The 20,702-nt window shown below is 35.4% G+C and overlaps 1 protein-coding gene across 1 annotated transcript in view; it reads right to left on the bottom strand.

The window, feature by feature from the left end:
• LOC115214099 (hypoxia-inducible factor 1-alpha-like) overlaps positions 1–18,367 on the bottom strand; it is a 52,144-nt gene extending 33,777 nt beyond the window's left edge. Inside the window, exons 1-4 of the mRNA XM_029783152.2 lie at positions 18,095–18,367; positions 13,542–13,638; positions 7,923–8,080; positions 3,013–3,086 (exon numbers count right to left, since the gene is read on the bottom strand). Coding sequence (XP_029639012.2) covers positions 3,013–3,086; positions 7,923–8,080; positions 13,542–13,633 — 324 coding nt within the window. The 5' untranslated portion in view covers positions 13,634–13,638; positions 18,095–18,367. The remainder of the gene's footprint in view (positions 1–3,012; positions 3,087–7,922; positions 8,081–13,541; positions 13,639–18,094) is intronic.
• Positions 18,368–20,702: the final 2,335 nt, after the last annotated feature.

Genomic DNA, 20,702 nt, shown 5'->3' with positions numbered 1-20,702 from the left:
CCAAAAAAACGTCGAACACAATGAGAAACGAAAACATAAACACAAAACCAAGGAAATGGACATTTCTTTTAAACAACGAAAAAATAGAGTACAGGGCATACAACACAAGGAAAATTACCCTTCTTCAGTCACCTCTGTTTCATCTACTCCGCGTTTCGATGGTCAAGGCGAGACACGACTACATCGAAACTTTTCTTCCCGCAAAAAGCAAATTAAATAAAACTTGAGATTTTTTTGCCGAGGAGTAAAAAAGGTAACAAAAACAGGACAGTAAAGACAGGACAAATTATAAACAGTAAAAGACAGGACAAGGAGAATAACAGTAACACAGACAATGAGGGCTGTTAAGCCAAACGAGAGAAAATATTACGAACGCTTGTTGAGAACGGCAGAGAGAGACACAGAAAAGCCGTCTACACTCGAGGGAAGCGAGGTCAGAAAGACAGTAGCTTTCTCGTCGGTGGTGAGCGACGGGACAGAGGAGGAGTAAGAGAGAGAGGGGGGGATGGAATGGTTGTAGAGAAAACCAGAAAGAATGAAGAATGAGAGAGAGAGAGAGAGAGAGAGGAGAGAGAGAGAGAGAGAGGGAGAGACAGTAAGGTAGAAGAAAAGGAAACCAGAAACCTCTTTTGTTTGGAGCTGTAGCACTGTTTGCCATTTATTCATAGTGTCTTATACATTTTATAATTATTGGTTCTACCTTGTGCATGGCTATTATTATATTATTATTATTATTATTATTATTATATTATTATTATTATTATATTATTCGGTAGTTTTATTTTTATAGCGTGCTTTCACTTCACTACCGAGCGCAGCTCTGTGTGCCTTGGGTATGTGCTGTGATTTGTTGTGATGCTCTGATGGTTATTGTATGGAAAGTGTTCTGCGTAGGATGTGTGCAGTGCCTAGTAGTGCAATTTTCTGTATGTTATATGTGTTTGTAAGTCCTGGTGTTTTTGTTATGCATTTTTCTGAATATTTTTTTATCATGCCTAATGCACCTACTATGATAGGAATTGTTTCTGTTTTCAGATTCCACATTCTAGTTACCTCTATTTCCAGGTATTTGTATTTTGAGAGTTTCTCCATTTCTTTTAGAGACACGTTGTCATCTGCCGGTATTGATACATCAATTAGAAAGCATTTTTTTTCTTCATGATCTCTGACAACTATATCTGGTCTGTTGGCCTTAATTTCTCTATCTGTGTGTATCGGCATATCCCAGAGTATGGTTGCTTTCTCGTTTTCTGTGACCTTTTCTGGTGTGTGCCTATACCATCTTTTTTCTGTTGTTATTCCATAATGTTGGCATAGCTTCCAATGTATGAAGGTTCCAACTCTGTCATGTCTGTGAATATATTCCTTCATTATTATTATTATTATTATTATTATTATTATTATTATTATATTATTATTATTATTATTGTTATTATTATTTTTTTCCTTCTTCAACTTTTCTTCCATTTCTCGCCGAGTGTTTTCCGTACACCTACGACACAGAAACTCATTGTGTGCATTCCCAGATTACACATGCAAATTTACAGGTAAACTATGTATTTAAAAAAATAATAGATAAATAAAATCATGAATTGATGTTGTTTTCACAGCGATAATGCTCTTCTCAGTACATGAGTCGTTCCAGTTAACACGATTTTTGCATTTCCTGTAGGGATGGTAAGTCTGGTATCATCTTCAAATAGGTTTCAATATTATTATTATTATTATTATCATTATTATTATTATTATTATTATTATTATTATTATTATTATTATTATTATTATTATTCAGTAGTTTTCTTTTTATAGCGTGCTTTCACTTCACTACCGAGCGCAACTCTGTGTGCCTTAGGTATGTGCTGTGATTTGTTGTGATGCTCTGATGGTTATTGTATGGAAAGTGTTCTGCGTAGGATGTGTGCAGTGCCTAGTAGTGCAATTTTCTGTATGTTATGTGTGTTTGTAAGTCCTGGTGTTTTTGTTATGTATTTGTCTGAATATTTTTTATTGAGAACGGCAGAGAGAGACACAGGAAAGCCGTCTACACTCGAGGGAAGCGAGGTCAGAAAGACAGTATTATTATTATTATTATATTATTATTATTATTATTATTATTATATTATTATTATTATTATTATTATTATTATCATTATCATTATTGTATATCCGCCTTAGCTAAGGCAGAGGCATTGTTTTCAGTCGTGTTTGTTTGTTTGTTTGTTTGTTTGTCCGTGGACAAGTATCTCAAGAACCGCTGGATGGATTCGGATGAAACCTTCAGGGATGTTTGACCTCGTGCCTGGCACGAACTGATTAGATTTTGGGATTTATTATTATTGTTGTTGTTGTTGTTGTTTTTGTTGTTGTTGTTGTTATTATTATTACAGGCGGTGAGCTAGCAGTATTGTTAGCGCACTGGTCGAAATGCTTAGTGGTGCTTCGCCCGTCGCTACGTTCTAAGTTCAAATTCCGCTGAGGTCGACTTTGCCTTTCATCCTTTCAGGGTTGATAGATTAAGTACCAGTTGAGCACTGGGGTCGATATAATCGACACATCCCTTCCCCCAAAATGACTGCTCTTGCGGCAAAATTTGAAACTATTGTTATTATTAATTTTCCTTCGTAACAAAGTGTAGGTAAAAATGCAGCGGAGTCTTTAGTCATCTGTAAAGTTACAAGGGCCTCAGACAGATAATACGTTCCTTAAGATGTGCGCTGTGCCCAATAAGGCTGCTTTTTGCAAGACATCAATGTTGCATGGGACTTCCAATTGCCTTAACTAGTCTTGAAGTTTCAATGGGATTGAGCCCAACGCTCCAATCACAACTGGCATCACTTTTACATTACCCTCTCTCATTCCATACAGTCGTGCTATTTCCACTTTCAATTCGGAGTACTTGTTGATTTTTTTAACCTCTTTACTCACAACATGACTAAATGTAAATTTATCAAAATTATTACTCACGATCTGTAAAACGCTAAGGTTTTAACGAAAATTATAAAACCAAGTTACCTCTTCTACATTACCAGGCTGTAACAGTTCAGTTTTACATTTCTCTTTAGGTAATAAACCTTTTCTTTTCAAACCTATATAAAAAAAAAAAAAAAAAAACAGAAAAAGAATTTACGCAAAATTTAGTATAGTAAGTGAGATTTTGTATCATTCATTGTTAATCTTTTATTTTCAAGGTCAGATCAATTAGCATTCTTGTTGCTGGGACTAAATTATCATAATCGTTTTTCTTTAGTGGGTTGGTCTTAAGCATAGGCGCTGGTTGTGTAGTTAAGAAATCCGTTTGGCGACCACGTTGTCTCAGTTTTAATCCCATTGCACGGCAACTTGGGCAAGTGTATTTTTCTTTTTATTATAGCCCCGGGCCCACCAATGCATTATGAGTGAATATGGTTGATAGAAAATCTGCGGAAGCCCTTGGTATGTCTGTATATATATATATATATATGTATAGCCGTACGAGTGGCTGTGTGATAAGTACCTTGGTTACCAACCACATTGTTCCGGGTTCAGTCCCACTGCGTGGCACTTTCGGCAAGTGTGTTCTACTGTAGCCTCGGGTCGACCAAAGCCTTGAGTGGATTTGCAAGATGGAAACTGAAAGAAGCCCGTCGTATATATATATGGGTGTGTATATGTTTGTGTGTCTGTGTTTGTCCCTACCACCGCTTGGCAACCGGTGTTAGTTCATTTTCGTCCCTGTAACTTAGAGGTTCAAGAAAAAAAGAATAGAACGATTGAATAAGAACCAGATTTTAAAGATATGCATTGTGGTCGACTAAACCCTTCAAGGAGCCCCCCACACCCAGCACAGCCGCAACTCAATGACTTTAACAATAAACAATAAAAGATAATTAGGGAAAGGGACTGCACCCTCTGACATTTACATGCTACCCGAGACCAGATATTAATCTATGTAACTAGTATTCTCTTTGAACAACTGTAATTTGGCGACAGCAGAAAGAAAAGAACCTGGACAGGGAGAGAATTCTAGAGGGTTAGTAAACCGAGAAGAAAGATCTGGTTATATTGATTAGTGTGTGGCGGGGAAGCAAAGTAAATGAGTAGAGGAGAAGTACGAGTGAGTCGAGTGGCAAAGTCCCACTCAACGAGCAGAGGGTCAGTATGGTGCCGGTAGATGAGACATTAGTTGGGGGACAGCCCTTATGTTGGTCAAATGTCAGACCATTTTATTAAGTGTTACCGATTAGTGAGATAGCATTTTATTTTGGATGCAATCTAGAATTTTGGTATGTGCATTATCATAGACTGTATTCACACATTGGCCAACATATGCACCGATGCTGCCTGCTTACTTTTCGTTCATTTTTTTCTTTTTTTTTTTTGTATTTTGTGCGATTGACTCTAATCTCACCACCTCAGAAATCACATACTTACTCTCTTCCTATTTCAACTTTTATAATAACTCGCAGATAACTACACACGGATATTTCTTTTTTCTTTCCTGTTATCTGTCTTTCAGCTCTATCTTGAGAAAAGGCATATGCTACTTTTTAAGTTATTGCTGATATTTTTTGTATTTACATTCATTCTACGATTAATCCACTCCTTATTCTTTGCTCGTGGAGGTAATCAAACCTATCTCATGCTTATTTCGTAATAATAATAATAATAATAATAATAATAATAATAATAATAATAATGATATTCAGAAAAATACATAACAAAAACACCAGGACTTACAAACAAATAACATACAGAAAATTGCTCTACTAGGCACTGCACACATCCTACGCAGAACTCTATCAATACAGTAACCATCAGAGCATCACAACAAATCACAGCACATACCCAAGGCACACAGAGCTGCGCTCGGTAGTGAAGTGAAAGCACGTTATAAAAATAAAACTACTGAATAATAATAATAATAATAATAATAATAATAATAATAATAATAATAATAATAATAATATAATAATAATAATAATTATAATAGTAGTAGTAGTAGTAGTAGTAGTAGTAGTAGTAGTAGTAGTAGTAGTAGTAATCATAATCCAATAGCAGATCCATGTTTCATCTCTTTTGTATTTATTTTAAAGTAATAGTGCTTTCTAATTCTAGTACAAGGCTAGAAATTTTGACGGAAGGTAGCAAGGCGATCACATCGACTCTTCCCAACTCAGTACTAGGCTGGTTACATTATTGAACCACTCCGAAAAGTCTACCACTTCGCGGCCTTAAAACTACGTGGGGTAAGGAGAGGAGATTTTATGGAGGTGCTAAAAACTTTTGTTGAAAAACAGTTGGAATATTATGTGTAGCACAAATACGTTTGATCCGTGAGTAGAAAAACAAAATCATAAATTTGTGCCTGAGAAAAGAATTTTAAGTGAATTGGAATTCTAGTAGATCGGGTCCAATTCTAGTAGAAGTTGTCCAATGTTTTATTTTCAGCCTTTTATAAACGCTTGTGCACCAGAGCCTGTCACACATTAAGCATATTACAATTAAGTAACCTGCTGAGTTCGACTACTCCACATTGATAAAGGGCAAATACCCTGAAACTAGTATGTGGGTGTCTGAACCAGCATGGTAAGCTGATGACACACAAAACTATTACCATTACAACCTTCAAACAGGAGAGGTCATCAGCTTCCCCATGCTGGTTCAGACAACCACAGACTAGTACATACTGGGAAGTCCCAAAGAATCGTTGCATTTTCTCCTTCAGTTACAGCCTCAGGGTGGTGCTAGTACCATTTATCAGCAGTTTTTGGTCATTCCAGGTGCTCCTAGCATTGTAACCATATAGTTATTATTATTATTATTATTATTATTTATTATTATTATTATTATTATTATTATTACTATGATTATCATCATCAAGGCGGTGAGCTGGCAGACCTCGGCTGAATTTGAACTCGACGTTGCCTTTTATCCTTTTGGGGTACCAGTTAAGTACTGGGGTTGATATAATCGATTTACTTCTTCCCAGGAATTAGTGGCCTTGTGCCAAAATCTGAAGACATTGTCATCATCATCATCATCATCATCATCATCATCATCATCTTCATTGTTATTCAAATGCCTTATTCATACTGCGTTTTTTCATTGCGCTAAGGGGCATAGCTCTGTGTGTCTTTGAGTACATGGAGTGGTGCGGTTTTGGTTTCATGAATTTTACCGTTTCGAACCTACCAAGTTAAAACACAGCCTGCTAGATATTGTTGTGTGAGACTACAAGTAAATAATTCAGTTCTATATTTAAGAGATGAGGAATTATGTACATTATTATTATATTATTATTTACAATTAACAGATATTTGTCCTCATCTTGTTGTTAACACAACATTTCGGCTGATATACCCTCCAGCCTTCATCAGGTGTCTTGGGGGAAATTTCGAACCTGGGTTCTCATTCCTAAGGTATTTTTAGAAGTTGTTGTTATTATTATTATTATTATTATTATTATTATTATTATTATTATTATTATTATTATTATTATTATTATTATTCAGATCACTGCCTGGAATCGAACTCGGAATCTTGAGGTTAGTAGTCTGCGCTCTTAACCAGTACACCATATGCCCGTTCTGTTGTGGAGCAGCCCTCTAGACATTAATGTGGGAAGAAAAACACATGAGAAAGAGAACATCTATGGTAAGGCTTTGCAAATCTAGTACCCAACATACACTTTTCTCATCATTCCTATTATTATTGGAGCAATAGGATACGTACAAATCTGTCTGGAGCAAATTATGGCTGAATATAGGTTCTTGGAGAGAGAAAGCGATTCCTTGATTCACACACTACAGAATCAAAATTAACATTAAATTAAAACGAGAACGATTACACGTACATTACAACGTAGATACACGTAGACATTCATGTACATATGAAATATATATAATGCATCCACAGGCACATAGAGAGAGAGAGACAGAGAGAGAGACAGACAGACAGACAAAGACAGAGAGACAGATAGCTAGATAGATAGATAGATAGATAGATAGATAGATAGATAGATAGATAGATAGATGGAAAATAGATAGATACATAGAGAGAAAGATGGATAGACAGACAGACAGATAGATAGTCAGTCAGAAAGAGAGACAGACAAACAGACAGACAGGCAGACAGACAGACAGACAGACAGACATACAGATAGATAGATAGATAGATAGATAGATAGATAGATAGATAGATAGATAGATAGATAGATAGATAGATAGATAGATTGATAGATAGATGGATATTAATGTAGAGAGGATAAATATGTAATTGATTAATTGGCTAATTAGTATATTTATGTAATGAAAAGACGAAACCACAAATTCAATGAAAAATGTATAATCTGGTTTTGATAATAACGGGCGACAACTTCGAACGTGTTTTAGCCTCTGTAGACAACTTTAGAAATATATAGTCTTCTCACTAATCATCAGATTAGCAATAAGTTCAGATTAAATTTATATTAATCATTCATACCTTTTCATCACTGCATAAATAATATTAATTAATCATATATTTTTCGCACTACATTGGATATACCGTCCCTAACTTGACTTTTAGTCTTTTGTACAGATGGAGCCTTGGATTCTTGGTGACTTGTTAATATATAGCCATAAATAAAGAAAGAATAGCAGCAGTTATCCTGTCGTATTTAGTAGATTGCATTAAATTCAGCGTTTTACTTTTTGCAATTGTAAGTTTTACTTTTGTGTTGATATACAATCACTCATTCCGAACGTAGCGAGAAAATAACAAACATCCAAAGTGTTTCATAGAATGTTTGCATGTATCTATCAGTTTCTACAAAAATAACTATTCTATCAATCTTTTGTAAATTTTACTACTGAAAAATCGCTCAATTTTGTTTTTATGTCAAATGCCTTTTTGTCATTTAGAAATAGTAAAATTTTAAACGAAACCAAACTTGATTAACGTACCAAGAAGAAATTTTAAATAGCTTAACGATAGTCGCAATATACTAGTCTTGTTCAGGCGTTGTGGAGAATTCGCTACAAGAGGGACGCATTTAGCAAGTTCCTCAAAATAACAATTTAGTTTATCTCGGCGTAACTTCTCGCTGTAATTACGCCATGACCTGCAAAAGAAAATTAAACAAAATTATGTTTTTGAAGTAGTTTATATAACAATTGGATAGGGTCAGTATTTTTATATTACATGTTTTAAATGGAAGCATAAGTTGACCTAAATAATATTTTAACCCAGAAAACTGATACACTTAGCAATTATTCAATTATCTTAATATTTTCTGTCGTAGATGAGACTCTGTATATTAAAAATAATGACACAGAAATATTGGTACCCATTTTATAGTTGAAATTTATGGAAAGACAAAAGACGGAGACAGGTGTATGAACAAGACGCAGGTGTATTAGTTTGACGCTCAAGAAAATGAATGTCTTTTACGTTTCGAGCCTATGCTCTTCAACAGAAAGGAATAAGAGAACTAAGCAGAGAAATAATTAAAAAATTTGTAGATTTAGTGGTCAAGCATGGCGAATTTCATACATTACTATGAAACTTTATGTATGTCTTTCATCTTTTACTTGCTTCAATCATTGGAATGCATCAATGCTGGGGCTCTCCATTCAAGGATTTAGTCGAACAGATCGACTCCACTTGTTACTTTTAAGTCTGGTACTTATTATATCGGCCCCTTCTGCCGAACCGTTAAGTTACAGGGACGTAAACACACCAGCACTGGTTGTCAAGTAATGTGGCGCCAAACACAGGTGTGGACCTTAAAGCTTTATCACTTAAAAACGCGTTTAAATGCTTCAAACAATGGTAGTTAGTGGGTGAAAGATCAGGAGAATATGGTGGGTGTGGTAAAATCTCGTATTCCAAGTCTGTGAGTTTCTGCAGTGCCATTTTTGCAACACGTGGCTTGACACTATCGTGGAACAGAATCGGGCCACGCCGATTCGCAAATGCAAGTCTCATTTTTTATAAGTGAGCATGCATTTCAGCGAGTTGATTGCAGTAGACCTTTGCTGTAATACTCTAAGTGCCTTCCAGAAAGCTGTAATGGACAACACCAATTGCAGACCACCAGACAGTCACCATAATCTTTTGCTGATGCAACATTGGCTTTGGGAAATGTTTGGGGAACTCATCAAGATCAAGCCATCGACCTGATCGTTTACAGTTATCATAAGGGATCCACTTTTCATCACAAGTGACTATTCGGTCAAAAAAAGGGATCATTGGTGTTTCGAAGAAAGAGGATCAAGCACACTTCATAACACCGAACGTTTTTGATTTTCATTGAGCTCATACGGTAACCATGAGCTTTTTCACCTTACCAATCTTCTGTAGATTGCGTGAGGCCATTGTAATACCGACATCAAGTGCCCAAGACATTTCTCTGACACTTTGGCGTGTGTTTTGTTCAACAATTGCTTTCAATTGTTCATTGTCAAGACTGCATGACCGTCCTCTACCTTCTTCATCTTCAAGGTTATCATCACCACTACGGAATTTCTGAAACCACCTTCGCACTGTGCAATCATTGGTGGACTCCTCTCCCCATGCTCTGTTGATATTGGCAGCAGCTTGAGAGGCACTGTACCCAAGCTTGAACTCATGAAGGAAAAGTAACTAAAGGTCCTTTTTTGTCATGTTCCCAATTAAGGGCGCCTATGCTTCAAGAATGTTCCCTGTCTGAAATAAGTAGAAAATTATTAAAGAGCATACATCAATAATTAAGTAAGTCAAAATTTACCTAAAATATAATTAAAATACTATGATAAAATTGCGCTTTCAAGCACAACACTTAGAGCGACCATTATTTTCGGAACAACCTAAAAATAAAGCATATTACCCTACCTCCGGTATTCGAATACTATTTTTCCAACTTGTTTCACATTTATGTGCTTGAGCGCCATACTAATACATTATTTGTTTGTACTCCACCTGCCTTCGTCTTTTGTTTATTTTCGTAAACCTTCCGTTATATATATATATATATATATATATATATATATATATATATATATACGCTTTTTATACTGTTTCCGTCCACCAAATTCATTCACAAGCCACTGCGCGGCCCTAAGCTATATTCTTTTATTCTTTTATATGCTTCTGACTCGAGGCTGCAGTCATGCTGGGGGATCACAATTTTACCAAAGTGCCGTGCAGTAGGAGTGAACGTAGAACAACTTGGTCTTCGCCATACAGCCATGCCTTCGCTGTACTTTATTTGATATTATTTTAAATATATTATTACTTTTTATATTTTCATATAGTTTATAACTATAGTTTATATAACCATTTTTGTAATTTTGTTTAAAAAATGACTCTTGCTTAGAAGGGCTTGCTTTGTTTTCTCAGACAAGTATTAACTTGGCGCCAAAGAACAAAAACAACATAAAAAACGACAATGAATTTCTAAGGCTCCTTTCTATTTCACAAGACAAAACATCCCGCTCCTTCCATTAACCTAAAAATATATATTCTCTGTCTTAATCCTATGCACGCAAAACTCTTCACTCTTCAACTCTGCCCTAAACACCCCGCACTTTTTCTATCTTAACCCTATACTCGCTAAGAGAAGGCGCCCGGCTTAGTGTGTAGGGTATTCGGCTCACAATCGTATGGTTGAGTTCGATTCCCGGCAGCACGAAGTGTCTCTGAGCAAGACATTTTATTTTAAGTTGCTACCTGTATTTCAAAAGACCAACCTAGTTACATTCTGTGTCACGTTATGGGTACGCGTTTCTGTGGAGTGCTCAGCCACTTGCTCGTTTATTTCACGAGCAGACTGTAACCCTCAACTGTTTTGCCTTTGTATAACCTACCACAGCTGTATGGGATGGAGTACACGCAATTTTTGGTCCTATTTCCTTCTATTTGTGGTTTTATCCGAATGAGATATTCAAGAGTAATACAACACTTCGCAAACATCTCCTTCGGGTAAAACCACCAATAGAAGGGAATATGACCAAAAACTGCGTGTGCTTCATCCCATGCAGCTACAAAGGCGAAACATGCCACCCCTCAAAATAAGGGAAGAGGAACATCGCAAAGCTGTGACACGAGGAGACATTGATAAATCGAGTACAGCTGATCATGAATGGAAAAATGAAGACCACCTCCACCTGTGGGATGAAGTTAAAATAATACACAGAGAAGACCACTGGAAAATACGAAAACTAAAAGAAACAGCACATATGCTAGGATACAACAACCTCCTGATTTTCCTCTCGAAGACGAATACTTGTTCCAAAACATTAGGATTGTCATCTCACTAAACTTCAGTAGAAGATACTACTGTTCTATTATTTTAATATTTTATCTCGTTAAGGCGGCGAGTTGTCAGAATCGTTAGCATGCCAAAATTTGAAGTCAAGATTTTGCCTCTATGACTTAACCCGCTTCTACCAGTTTTATTTCATGATAAATTAGAAATAAGATTCAATATATATGCATAAATATATTATAATATATATATTATATATCATATATATAATATATATATATATAATATTGGCTGCGTGGTAAGTAGCTTGCTTACCAACCACATGGTTCTGCGTTCAGTCCCACTGCGTGGCACCTTGGGCAAGTGTCTTCTACTATAGCTTCTGGCCGACCAAAACCTTGTGAGTGGATTTGGTACACGGAAAGTGAAAGAAGCCCGTTGTATATATATGTATATGTATATATATATATATATATATATATATATATATACATATATATATGAGTGTGTGGGGGGCGGGGTTGTGTGTCGGTGTTTGTCCCCCCAGCATCACTTGACAACCGATGCTGGTGTGTTTACGTCCCTGTAGCTTAGCGGTTCTGCAAAAGAGACCGATAGAATAAGTACTAGGCTTACAAAGAATAAGTCCTAGGGTCGATTTGCTCGACTAAAGGCGATGCTCCAGCATGGCCACAGTAAAATGACTGTAACAAGTAGAAGAGTAAAAAAGTATATACATATATATACATATATATATATATATATATATAATTAAAGAGTATATACATATATATACACACACTCACACACACACACACACATGTATTGCACGAAGTTTCCGTTTTCTCTTCATATTTCAATAATAGTTTAGTGCTTCTCGGGGCCGTTGCCTCATTTTGGTACAACGCTATTCTAAAAAAGGAAAAATCTCTGGTTAGTAAATTACCAGAATATCGCTTATATAGTTTCTTTCTAATTTTGTTACAAGGTCAACAATTTTGTGGTGTGGTGATGGTGTGAACGTCCATTACAACGACCCCAGGTAGTTTATTTTATTGACCATGAAAGGATGGAAGGCAAAGTCATCTGCGACGGCATTCGAAGTAATTAACTAAAACACGAAGAAACGCCACCAAACAATTTGTTTGGTTCACCTTATGTTATTTCATATGATATTCTTTTCTACTGTAGGCACAAGGCTCGAAATTTTTGCGGAGAGGGCTATTCGATTAGATCGATCCCAGTACGCAACTGATACTTAATTTATCGACTACGAAAGGATGAAAGGCAAAGTCGACCTCGACGGAATTTGAACTCAGAACGTAAAGACAAACGAAATACCGCTAAGCATTTTGCCCGGCGTGCTAACGTCTCTGTCAGTTCGCCGACTTTGTTATTGCATATAATATTCTTTTCTACTCTAGGGACAAGGCCCGAAATTTTGGGGAGGGGCCAGTCGATTAGCCCGACCCAGTACACAACTGGTACTTAGTTTATCCACCCCGAAAGGATGAAAGACAAAGTCGACCTCGGCGGAACTTGAACTCAGAACGTAAAGATAGACGAAATACATATTTCTTTACGCGGAATTTGAACTCAGAACGTAACGGCAGACGAAATACCTATTTCTTTACTGCCCACAAGGGGCGAAACACAGAGGGGACAAACAAGGACAGACAAAGGGACTAAGTCGATTACATCGAAACCAGTGCGTAACTGGTACTTATTTAATCGACCCCGAAAGGATGAAAGGCAAAGTCGACCTCGGCAGAATTTGAACTCAGAACGTAGCGGCTGACGAAATACCGCTAAACATTTCGCCCGGCGTGCTAACGATTCTGCCAGCTCGCCACCTTGCATGTAAACTGGGAATCTGGTCCACGTAACTAAATGAAATAAGACATTTAGAAGGAAGGGTATTGCCGAAACACACAACAAAGATGCTTGGAATTAATTTGACCTTCATGCTTATGAACTTCTGTATTTATATATTTAAAAATATATATATATACGCCACCGACCTCAGCCTGTTTGCAACTGAGCATCATCTATTCTGTTGTCTTATTTTACTTGTTTTTGTTTATCCTTCTATGTCAGCCCTTATGAAGCAGATTTATAGTCAAAGATGCTCCAACTGTGAACACGCTATCTTATTTTCAGATAAAATCTAAGCTGGGTTTTTTTTAATGTGCCTACACATATTTTAAAATGTTGCGCTGTTATTTGAGGTAAATTTCCTCAAGCATATATAAGCTAAATAATTGTATTGTAGATTTATAGATGTGTTGGTTTTGACTAGAGAAATTGAGTGGAAGCCAAATGTGAATTTTCTTACCTTTTATTGATAAACCCGTTTGTCGATTTAGGTTTTAATGATAGATAATTTGTGCCCAGAAGTATTTCATTCACTTCATTTGACTGGCTCATATTTTCTGAAAATTTTAGAAATTCTGTTAAATTAACAAGATATATTATAGTTTGTTAAATGTAGAAACAATATTTGATATAAACATCAAGAGACTTGAATTCTTGCCAACAGACAAATGACTGCATTATTCTCATTATATGACAAATTTCTTTTAGAAACTTATGAATATTTATTGGTGAAAACATATAATGACTTAAGTATCAATTTTATCTAAATTGGTAGATGCTGAAGGAATATATAAAAATTGACTTAACATGATTAAGAATATAGCAGAAAAGTGGCAATGATATTAAATTGACTAATAAAAAATGTTGTTGGCGCCTTTTATAAACTAATTCGATGAAGTCGAGTTATAAATACACACACATACATATACATACACATATGTGTATGTATATATATAACTATACGAATGTGTGTGTGTGTGTGTTGTGAGTGTGTGTGTGTGTGTGTGTAAACAAATAATGAGCAGAAAACAAGTGTTTTAGGATATACGCTCGCTTCTACAAAATGCCGAAGTATAGCTGGACACTGACGAAATGAAATGCATGATTGCATAATATCTATTTGCTTTGTAATTATTTCGACATTTTTCTGAGAAGAGCGAATGTCCTACGAAGCTTTGAATATCACATGTCTTCTGTTTATTATATCTTTCTATGACTTGGTTCGTACCTGCAATCCCGAGTTCGGGTCTCCGTGCCTTATTATACTGGCACTGGAGTGGATTGTGGACCTTACCACTGACACCGGCTTTGGCTGCATGTCACACTTCCTTGTGCCTTTTTCAGTTATGTATATATATATTATATATATGCATATATATATATATATATATATATATATATATATATATATAGATATATATATATGCATATATATAATATATATATACATAACTGAAAAAGGCACAGGAAGTGTGACATGCAGCCAAGCCGGTGTAGTGCCAGTATATATAATATATATAATATAATTATATATATATATATAATATATATAAACATATATTATTATATATTATATAATATATATATATATATAAACATATATATATATATAATATAATATATAACATATTATATCTATATATATATATATATAAACATTATAATATAATATATATATATATATATATATATATATATATATATAATAATAACTGAAGAATAAGAAAAGGGATATTGAAGTTAATAATGTTTATTATCAACATAAAATCGATCATTTTTTTCAGTTAAGCTTAGTGAAGTTAAACAAGTATTAAAATCATATTTCAGAGCTTAATCTCTTCAGGGGGAGAAAAAGATATACTCTTAGATATTTTTGTGTCTGCCGTTATGATTCAAAATACTAACACACAAAATATCCAAGGGTATATTTTTCTCCCTCTCCAAGTTTCTTACACTGTTCGATCCCCTGGACGTTAAAGAAAATGATTTAATTAGTTCGTTGTATGATCGTCTAATATATTGCACGTAGCGAGAAACTGTCAGAAGAAACAGGCGGATTTTATTGCTTTGATGAACTAATAAATCTATCTAGCTAGCAAGCTACAATTCACCAACTGTTAATCCTTACACATATTCTATCTCTCTTTTTTTTCATTCCCACTCCGTATTTTTTTTATTACTTACTCTTAATCCTTTCCGTGGAAGAATGTAGGCTATTAGAAACGTCAATGACTTTTCCGTCCTTTACGAATGTTTAACTAATACACCTGATTGCTGTTCCTACACCTGTCTTCGTCTTTTATTATTTTTTAAATAAATTTGGACTATACATGTATATGTGGAGGCAAAATGGCCCAGTGGTTAGGGCAGCGGACTCACGATCGGAGTATCGCGGTTTCGATTCCCAAACCGGGCGTTGTGTATGTTTATTGAGCGAAAAGACCCAAAGTTCCACGACGCTCCGGCAAGGGGTGGTGGCGACCCTTGTACTCTTTCGCCCTAACTTTCTCTCATTCTTTCTTCCTGTTTCTTGGGTAACGCTGCGATAGACTAGCATCTCGACCAGCTGGGGGGAACACATACGCCACAGAAACCAGGAAGCCGGGCCCATGAGCCTGGCTAGGCTTGAAAAGGGCGCATAAATAAATAATATATATATATATATATGTTTGTGTGTGTGTTTATATATATATATATATATAATTCAAATATAGATTATATTGGCCTCATAAAGGGATTGTATATGCCAAGGAAATACTGACTCAATGCCTAATATTTTGTGGGGAGGTTAATACTCATAAAATGATAGAGTTATATATAAACCATGGTTTATAAATCATGCAAGTGAAGAATAAGAAAATGAAGATATTGAAGTTAATAAGTGTTTATTATCAGCAAAAATTAAAAAAACCTCCATCATTATCCCTTACAGCTTAGTGAAGTTAAATAAGTATTAAAATCATATATCTGAGCTTCATCTCTTCAGAGAGATAAAAAAAATATAACCTTAGATATTTTGTGTTAGTTTTTTTAATCATCACGGCAGTCACAAAATATCTAAGTGTATATTTTTTCTACCTCTGATGAGATTTAGCTCAGAAACATGATTTTAATACTCATTTAACTTCACTAAGCTACAAGGGATAATGATCGATTTTTTGCTGATAATAAACTCTTATTAACTCCAATATCTTCATTTTCTTATTCTTCATTTGCCTGATTATAAACCGTGGTTTATATATAAACTTATTATTTTATGGGTATTAACCTCCCACCAAAATATTAGGTATTGAACCAGTATTTCCTTGGATATACAATTATATAATATATATATAATATATTTATAATATTATATATATGTATATATATATATATATATATATAATATATATATATATATATATATATAGTTCAAATTTACAAAAAAACGAAAAAGGAAGACAGGTGTAGGAGCAGCAAGCAGGTGATTAGTTTAACACTCGGGAAGAAGAACGGAGAAGTCGTTGACGTTTCGAGCCTACACTCTTCGACAGAAAGGATTAAGAGGAAGAAAAAGAAAGGAAAGGTAATGAAAAAAAAGGAGAGGGAAGAAATGTGTAGGGATTAACAGCTGGTGAATTGTAGATAGCTAGCTAGATAGATCGATAGATAGATAGAGAGAGAGAGAGGGAGGGAGAGAGACAGACAGACAGACAGACAGATAGACACATAGATAGACTGATTGATGTATTAGTTCATCAAAGCAATAAAACCGTCTGTTTCTTCTGAGGATTTCTCTCTATATGCAATACATTAGACGATAAGACGACAAGCTACTTAAATAATTTTCTTTAACGTAAGAAACGTGGAGAAGCGACGAAAGGAATCACTAATATAGAACAAATAAAATTTAATACAAATATTACATATATACACTACAAAATCCCCCCCAAAAAACGATTTATGAGTCTATAGCTCGGGTAAAACGTTTGATCCTCCTATTATATACATATATATATATATATATAATATCGTGTACATTAAAACACATTAAGAGGCTTCCATCATAGGAAAGCCTTGCGCTAGAAAGAGCAGTAAACAACTCAAACCCCTAATTAGAGATAAATCCTCGAAGGGAAAAGAAAAGTTCTTGGCTTTGGGCAAAAGGAAATACAGGAGAACCAGTTGATTATAATTTTTGTTTAGCATATTTCCCTCTCAAATTCATACACCTATTGCAGCGCTCCTTCAGTTTTTCTAGGCTCTATTAAAGAACTTGGAAGTTTTTGCTCCCAACCAGGCCTTTCGCAATACCTTTAAAGTCAGGAACTTTCCACCAGCCCCTAGTATATAATTATTGCTGCCTTGAACCGTGTATCTTCATGGTGTATTAAGAAACCAAGTGTTCTGTTAGTACACAAATGTATTGAATTCTAAGTCTTCCTATATTCCGGGAGCTACTATGCAAATACTCCCGCTCTTGTCATGGCCCATACGATATCACCAGCAACATTTTTACTGTCCAGAGACCTATGAATCATTGGGCCAATTTTCCGATTCCCACGACGCATAAATGACCGATATCACAGCATCCTTCTGGACAGGACGGCCAGTCACTTGCAAAGTTACTCACTTACAGCTGAGATGGACTACAACAACGTGAAATGAAGTGTTATGGTCAAGAATAGGACGTACCGTTCTTTTCTGTATTCAAAACTACGATCTTGCGATCGTAAGTTCCACACATCACCACCAAAGACACCTCTAAATAAACGAATTACTGATAAAATATTGATTTCAAATTCTGGCTCAAAGCCAGCAATTTCGGGGAGACGGTAAGTCGATTACATCGACCCCAGTACTCAACTGGTACATATCAACCCAAAAGCATGAAAGGCTGAGACGTACTCCATGGCTTCTGAACTCAGAACGAAAGGACGGACGTATTGTCGATAAACATTTTGCCCGACGTGCTAACGACTCGGGCAGCTCGCCGTCTTTATTACTAATAGCATATTGAAGATTATAACTTACCTGCGATCAAGATGAGAGCAGAACTGTATACAATCCTGTTTGATATTTAGTAAGAAATTGAAATCCCTTGAAACCTAAACTTAGTGGATATTTGTTACACGATAAAATGCTCACATTTTAGAGGTGATCAAATTGTCTGTTCATCACGAAATACAAAATTAATTACTTATTCTTTCCCAATTCAAGGCGCATTCGGTAAATTCAGGTTACAAGATTGCATTTAAACAAACTATTGGACACAATTATCTAAAAGGTGAAATCAATGATAACATATGAAACAGTTATTTATGTATGTATGAATGTGTGTGGTATGTATCTACACACACACATACAAATATATATATCTGTTCCAACCAATATAACTCTAGAATGTTTTCAACAACGAAAGCTAACAGCTGTCGATAATATCCTTAAACATCTTATCACTGTCTCTCTCTCTCTCTCTCTCGCTCTCCACACACACACACAAACACACTCTCACTATCCCCCTCTCTCTCACACACACATCAGTCATATACATATATATATATATATAGAGAGAGAGATGAGTGCATTAGCCCTTGTTAACAATTAACACGGACAAATAGATAAATAGTTACCAGAGTAGCAAAAAATCACACTAGTAAAGAGGCTGTAACTCTTTGTTTTAAAGGTAGAAACTTCGGGTTTACGTGGAATTTTTTGTATAATATAGAAATAAATAAATGGAGTTTAACGCAGGTATAATTCAAATATTTTTACTTCCGATATATGTTTCGAAGATTTCACTGATATTATTCAAAAGGAATAAATGGTGTAAAACAATATAATCTTCTCTGCAGGGAAGTGAAGAAATGAAACTCGTCAATAAGACATTTTAACAGAAAATGATGGATATGCATAGTGATTTACTGAACGCTATTAATATTGAGTGAAAAAACGTTATATGATACAACGTCAGAAGTAGCCTATAGAAAGAGGAGGGATATATTTTTAGTGAATGTTAAATATAAAAAGAAAATTAATGTTAAAATTATATATAATGATAGAGATTACTTACATGAACTAAAGGTGTGTTTTTGCCAATGTTTACATCGGTATGCATGCTCTATAACTGTGTTTACTAGGGGATTTAGAAAAAATAATGAAAAATAGTTCAGAATTACAGAGAAGACAGAATTTACAGAATTTACAGAAGCCAAAATATTGTGACTGGTGGCGCAGTATTATGATAACATAAGGTTTTGATTTATTAAATATATAATTTCGGCTTCTAGGGAACGTTTCATGATAACGAAGTGACAATGAAGACCAGCTCCGCTCGAGTAGGGATGAAAAACTTAATTATGAAGGCTTATACGAAGTTGATAAACCACTAAGGAAAAAGACATGTTTATTGTCTGGAGGTAAGAAGACAACCACAGAGAATAGCATAATTGTAATTCAGTTTTCTTGCTAAAGAATACTGTGGTGATCTTTGAGTAAGTATGAAGGGAACTTATCAAGAATGTTCCATGTCACACTCTGGTCTCAGTTACTCAAATAAAATGTGGCAAGTAGGTTCTTGGATTTTTCTTCTTGGACCTAGAAGAGTTCACATAAATAAACATTCCTTTGGAGTCTATGTATTTCCTCGATGTACCATCAAGTGGGATGAGAATCATTCCATAGGGTCCTGTATTGCGAAGGCTCAGTCTAATCAGTGTAGAGGTGTTCTAATTTAGTAACAGTATGCTGGTCTTTGAGAGGAACGTGCGTGGTTTTCGATTTTGTCGGTTGTATCGTACAATGTTGGATGTTAGCAATGCAAAAGTAACTTACTTTATCATTATGCATGTAACATGCTTGTAGCATCTACATGCGCATGGGAGGTGTTACATAATTAGGGATAAATGTTTCTAGATATGGCGACATCTGAGCAAAATGGTGAATAAATCATGCTATTTTCTCTCCGCTTATTAGTTTCCTATACAACAGCAACAGCAGCCGTTCAAGAATTTGGACCTGGAGATCTCCATTTCCAGCGACTTCGAGGGCCATCTCCAAGTGGTGTCGGGCGTCAACGAAGAGCCCTCGACTACAACAAGACGACCAAAGTTTTTTTTCCAAGGTCTGGGGTCTCCCGCCCCTAAGCCCTAGACCATCACCTAATCACCCTTACCCATCTTGTTGCTTAACAACAACAACAACAACAACAATAACAGCAACAACAACAGTAATACAAGAAAAACTTATTTCGTCTCTTACTACGATAAAGCGAATGATATTCGTTCTGTTAAAAACAGCAAAGTTGATCGCCTCGCCATGCAACCTCTTCACATCGTCATATGGATAACAAATCTCATTTCTTTTTCAATACTTATTATAACTTCTAAAATAAGATGAGCATATTACATATGCATATCTCCAATATCATTGTTTAATATAAGAGCTACAGGATTAATCGACGAGAACTACAGCTCCGTTGTTCTACCATTTTTAACTGGTTCTACAAACTAGCTCGTAAATTTACTTAGTTTGACATCAAACATTTTACTTTCATACTGAGATGCTGCTCACTCAAATCTCTTCGCTTCAGGAAACAATTCACTAAGATGAACTACCTTAGTATTAAATTAGTTACGAGGAG

The sequence above is a fragment of the Octopus sinensis genome, linkage group LG7 (assembly GCF_006345805.1).
Source record: "Octopus sinensis linkage group LG7, ASM634580v1, whole genome shotgun sequence".
NCBI classification, from domain to species: Eukaryota; Metazoa; Mollusca; class Cephalopoda; order Octopoda; family Octopodidae; genus Octopus; species Octopus sinensis.
The sequence above is the reverse complement of the archived record's forward strand: the minus strand, read 5'-3'. Positions and strand labels throughout refer to the sequence as shown.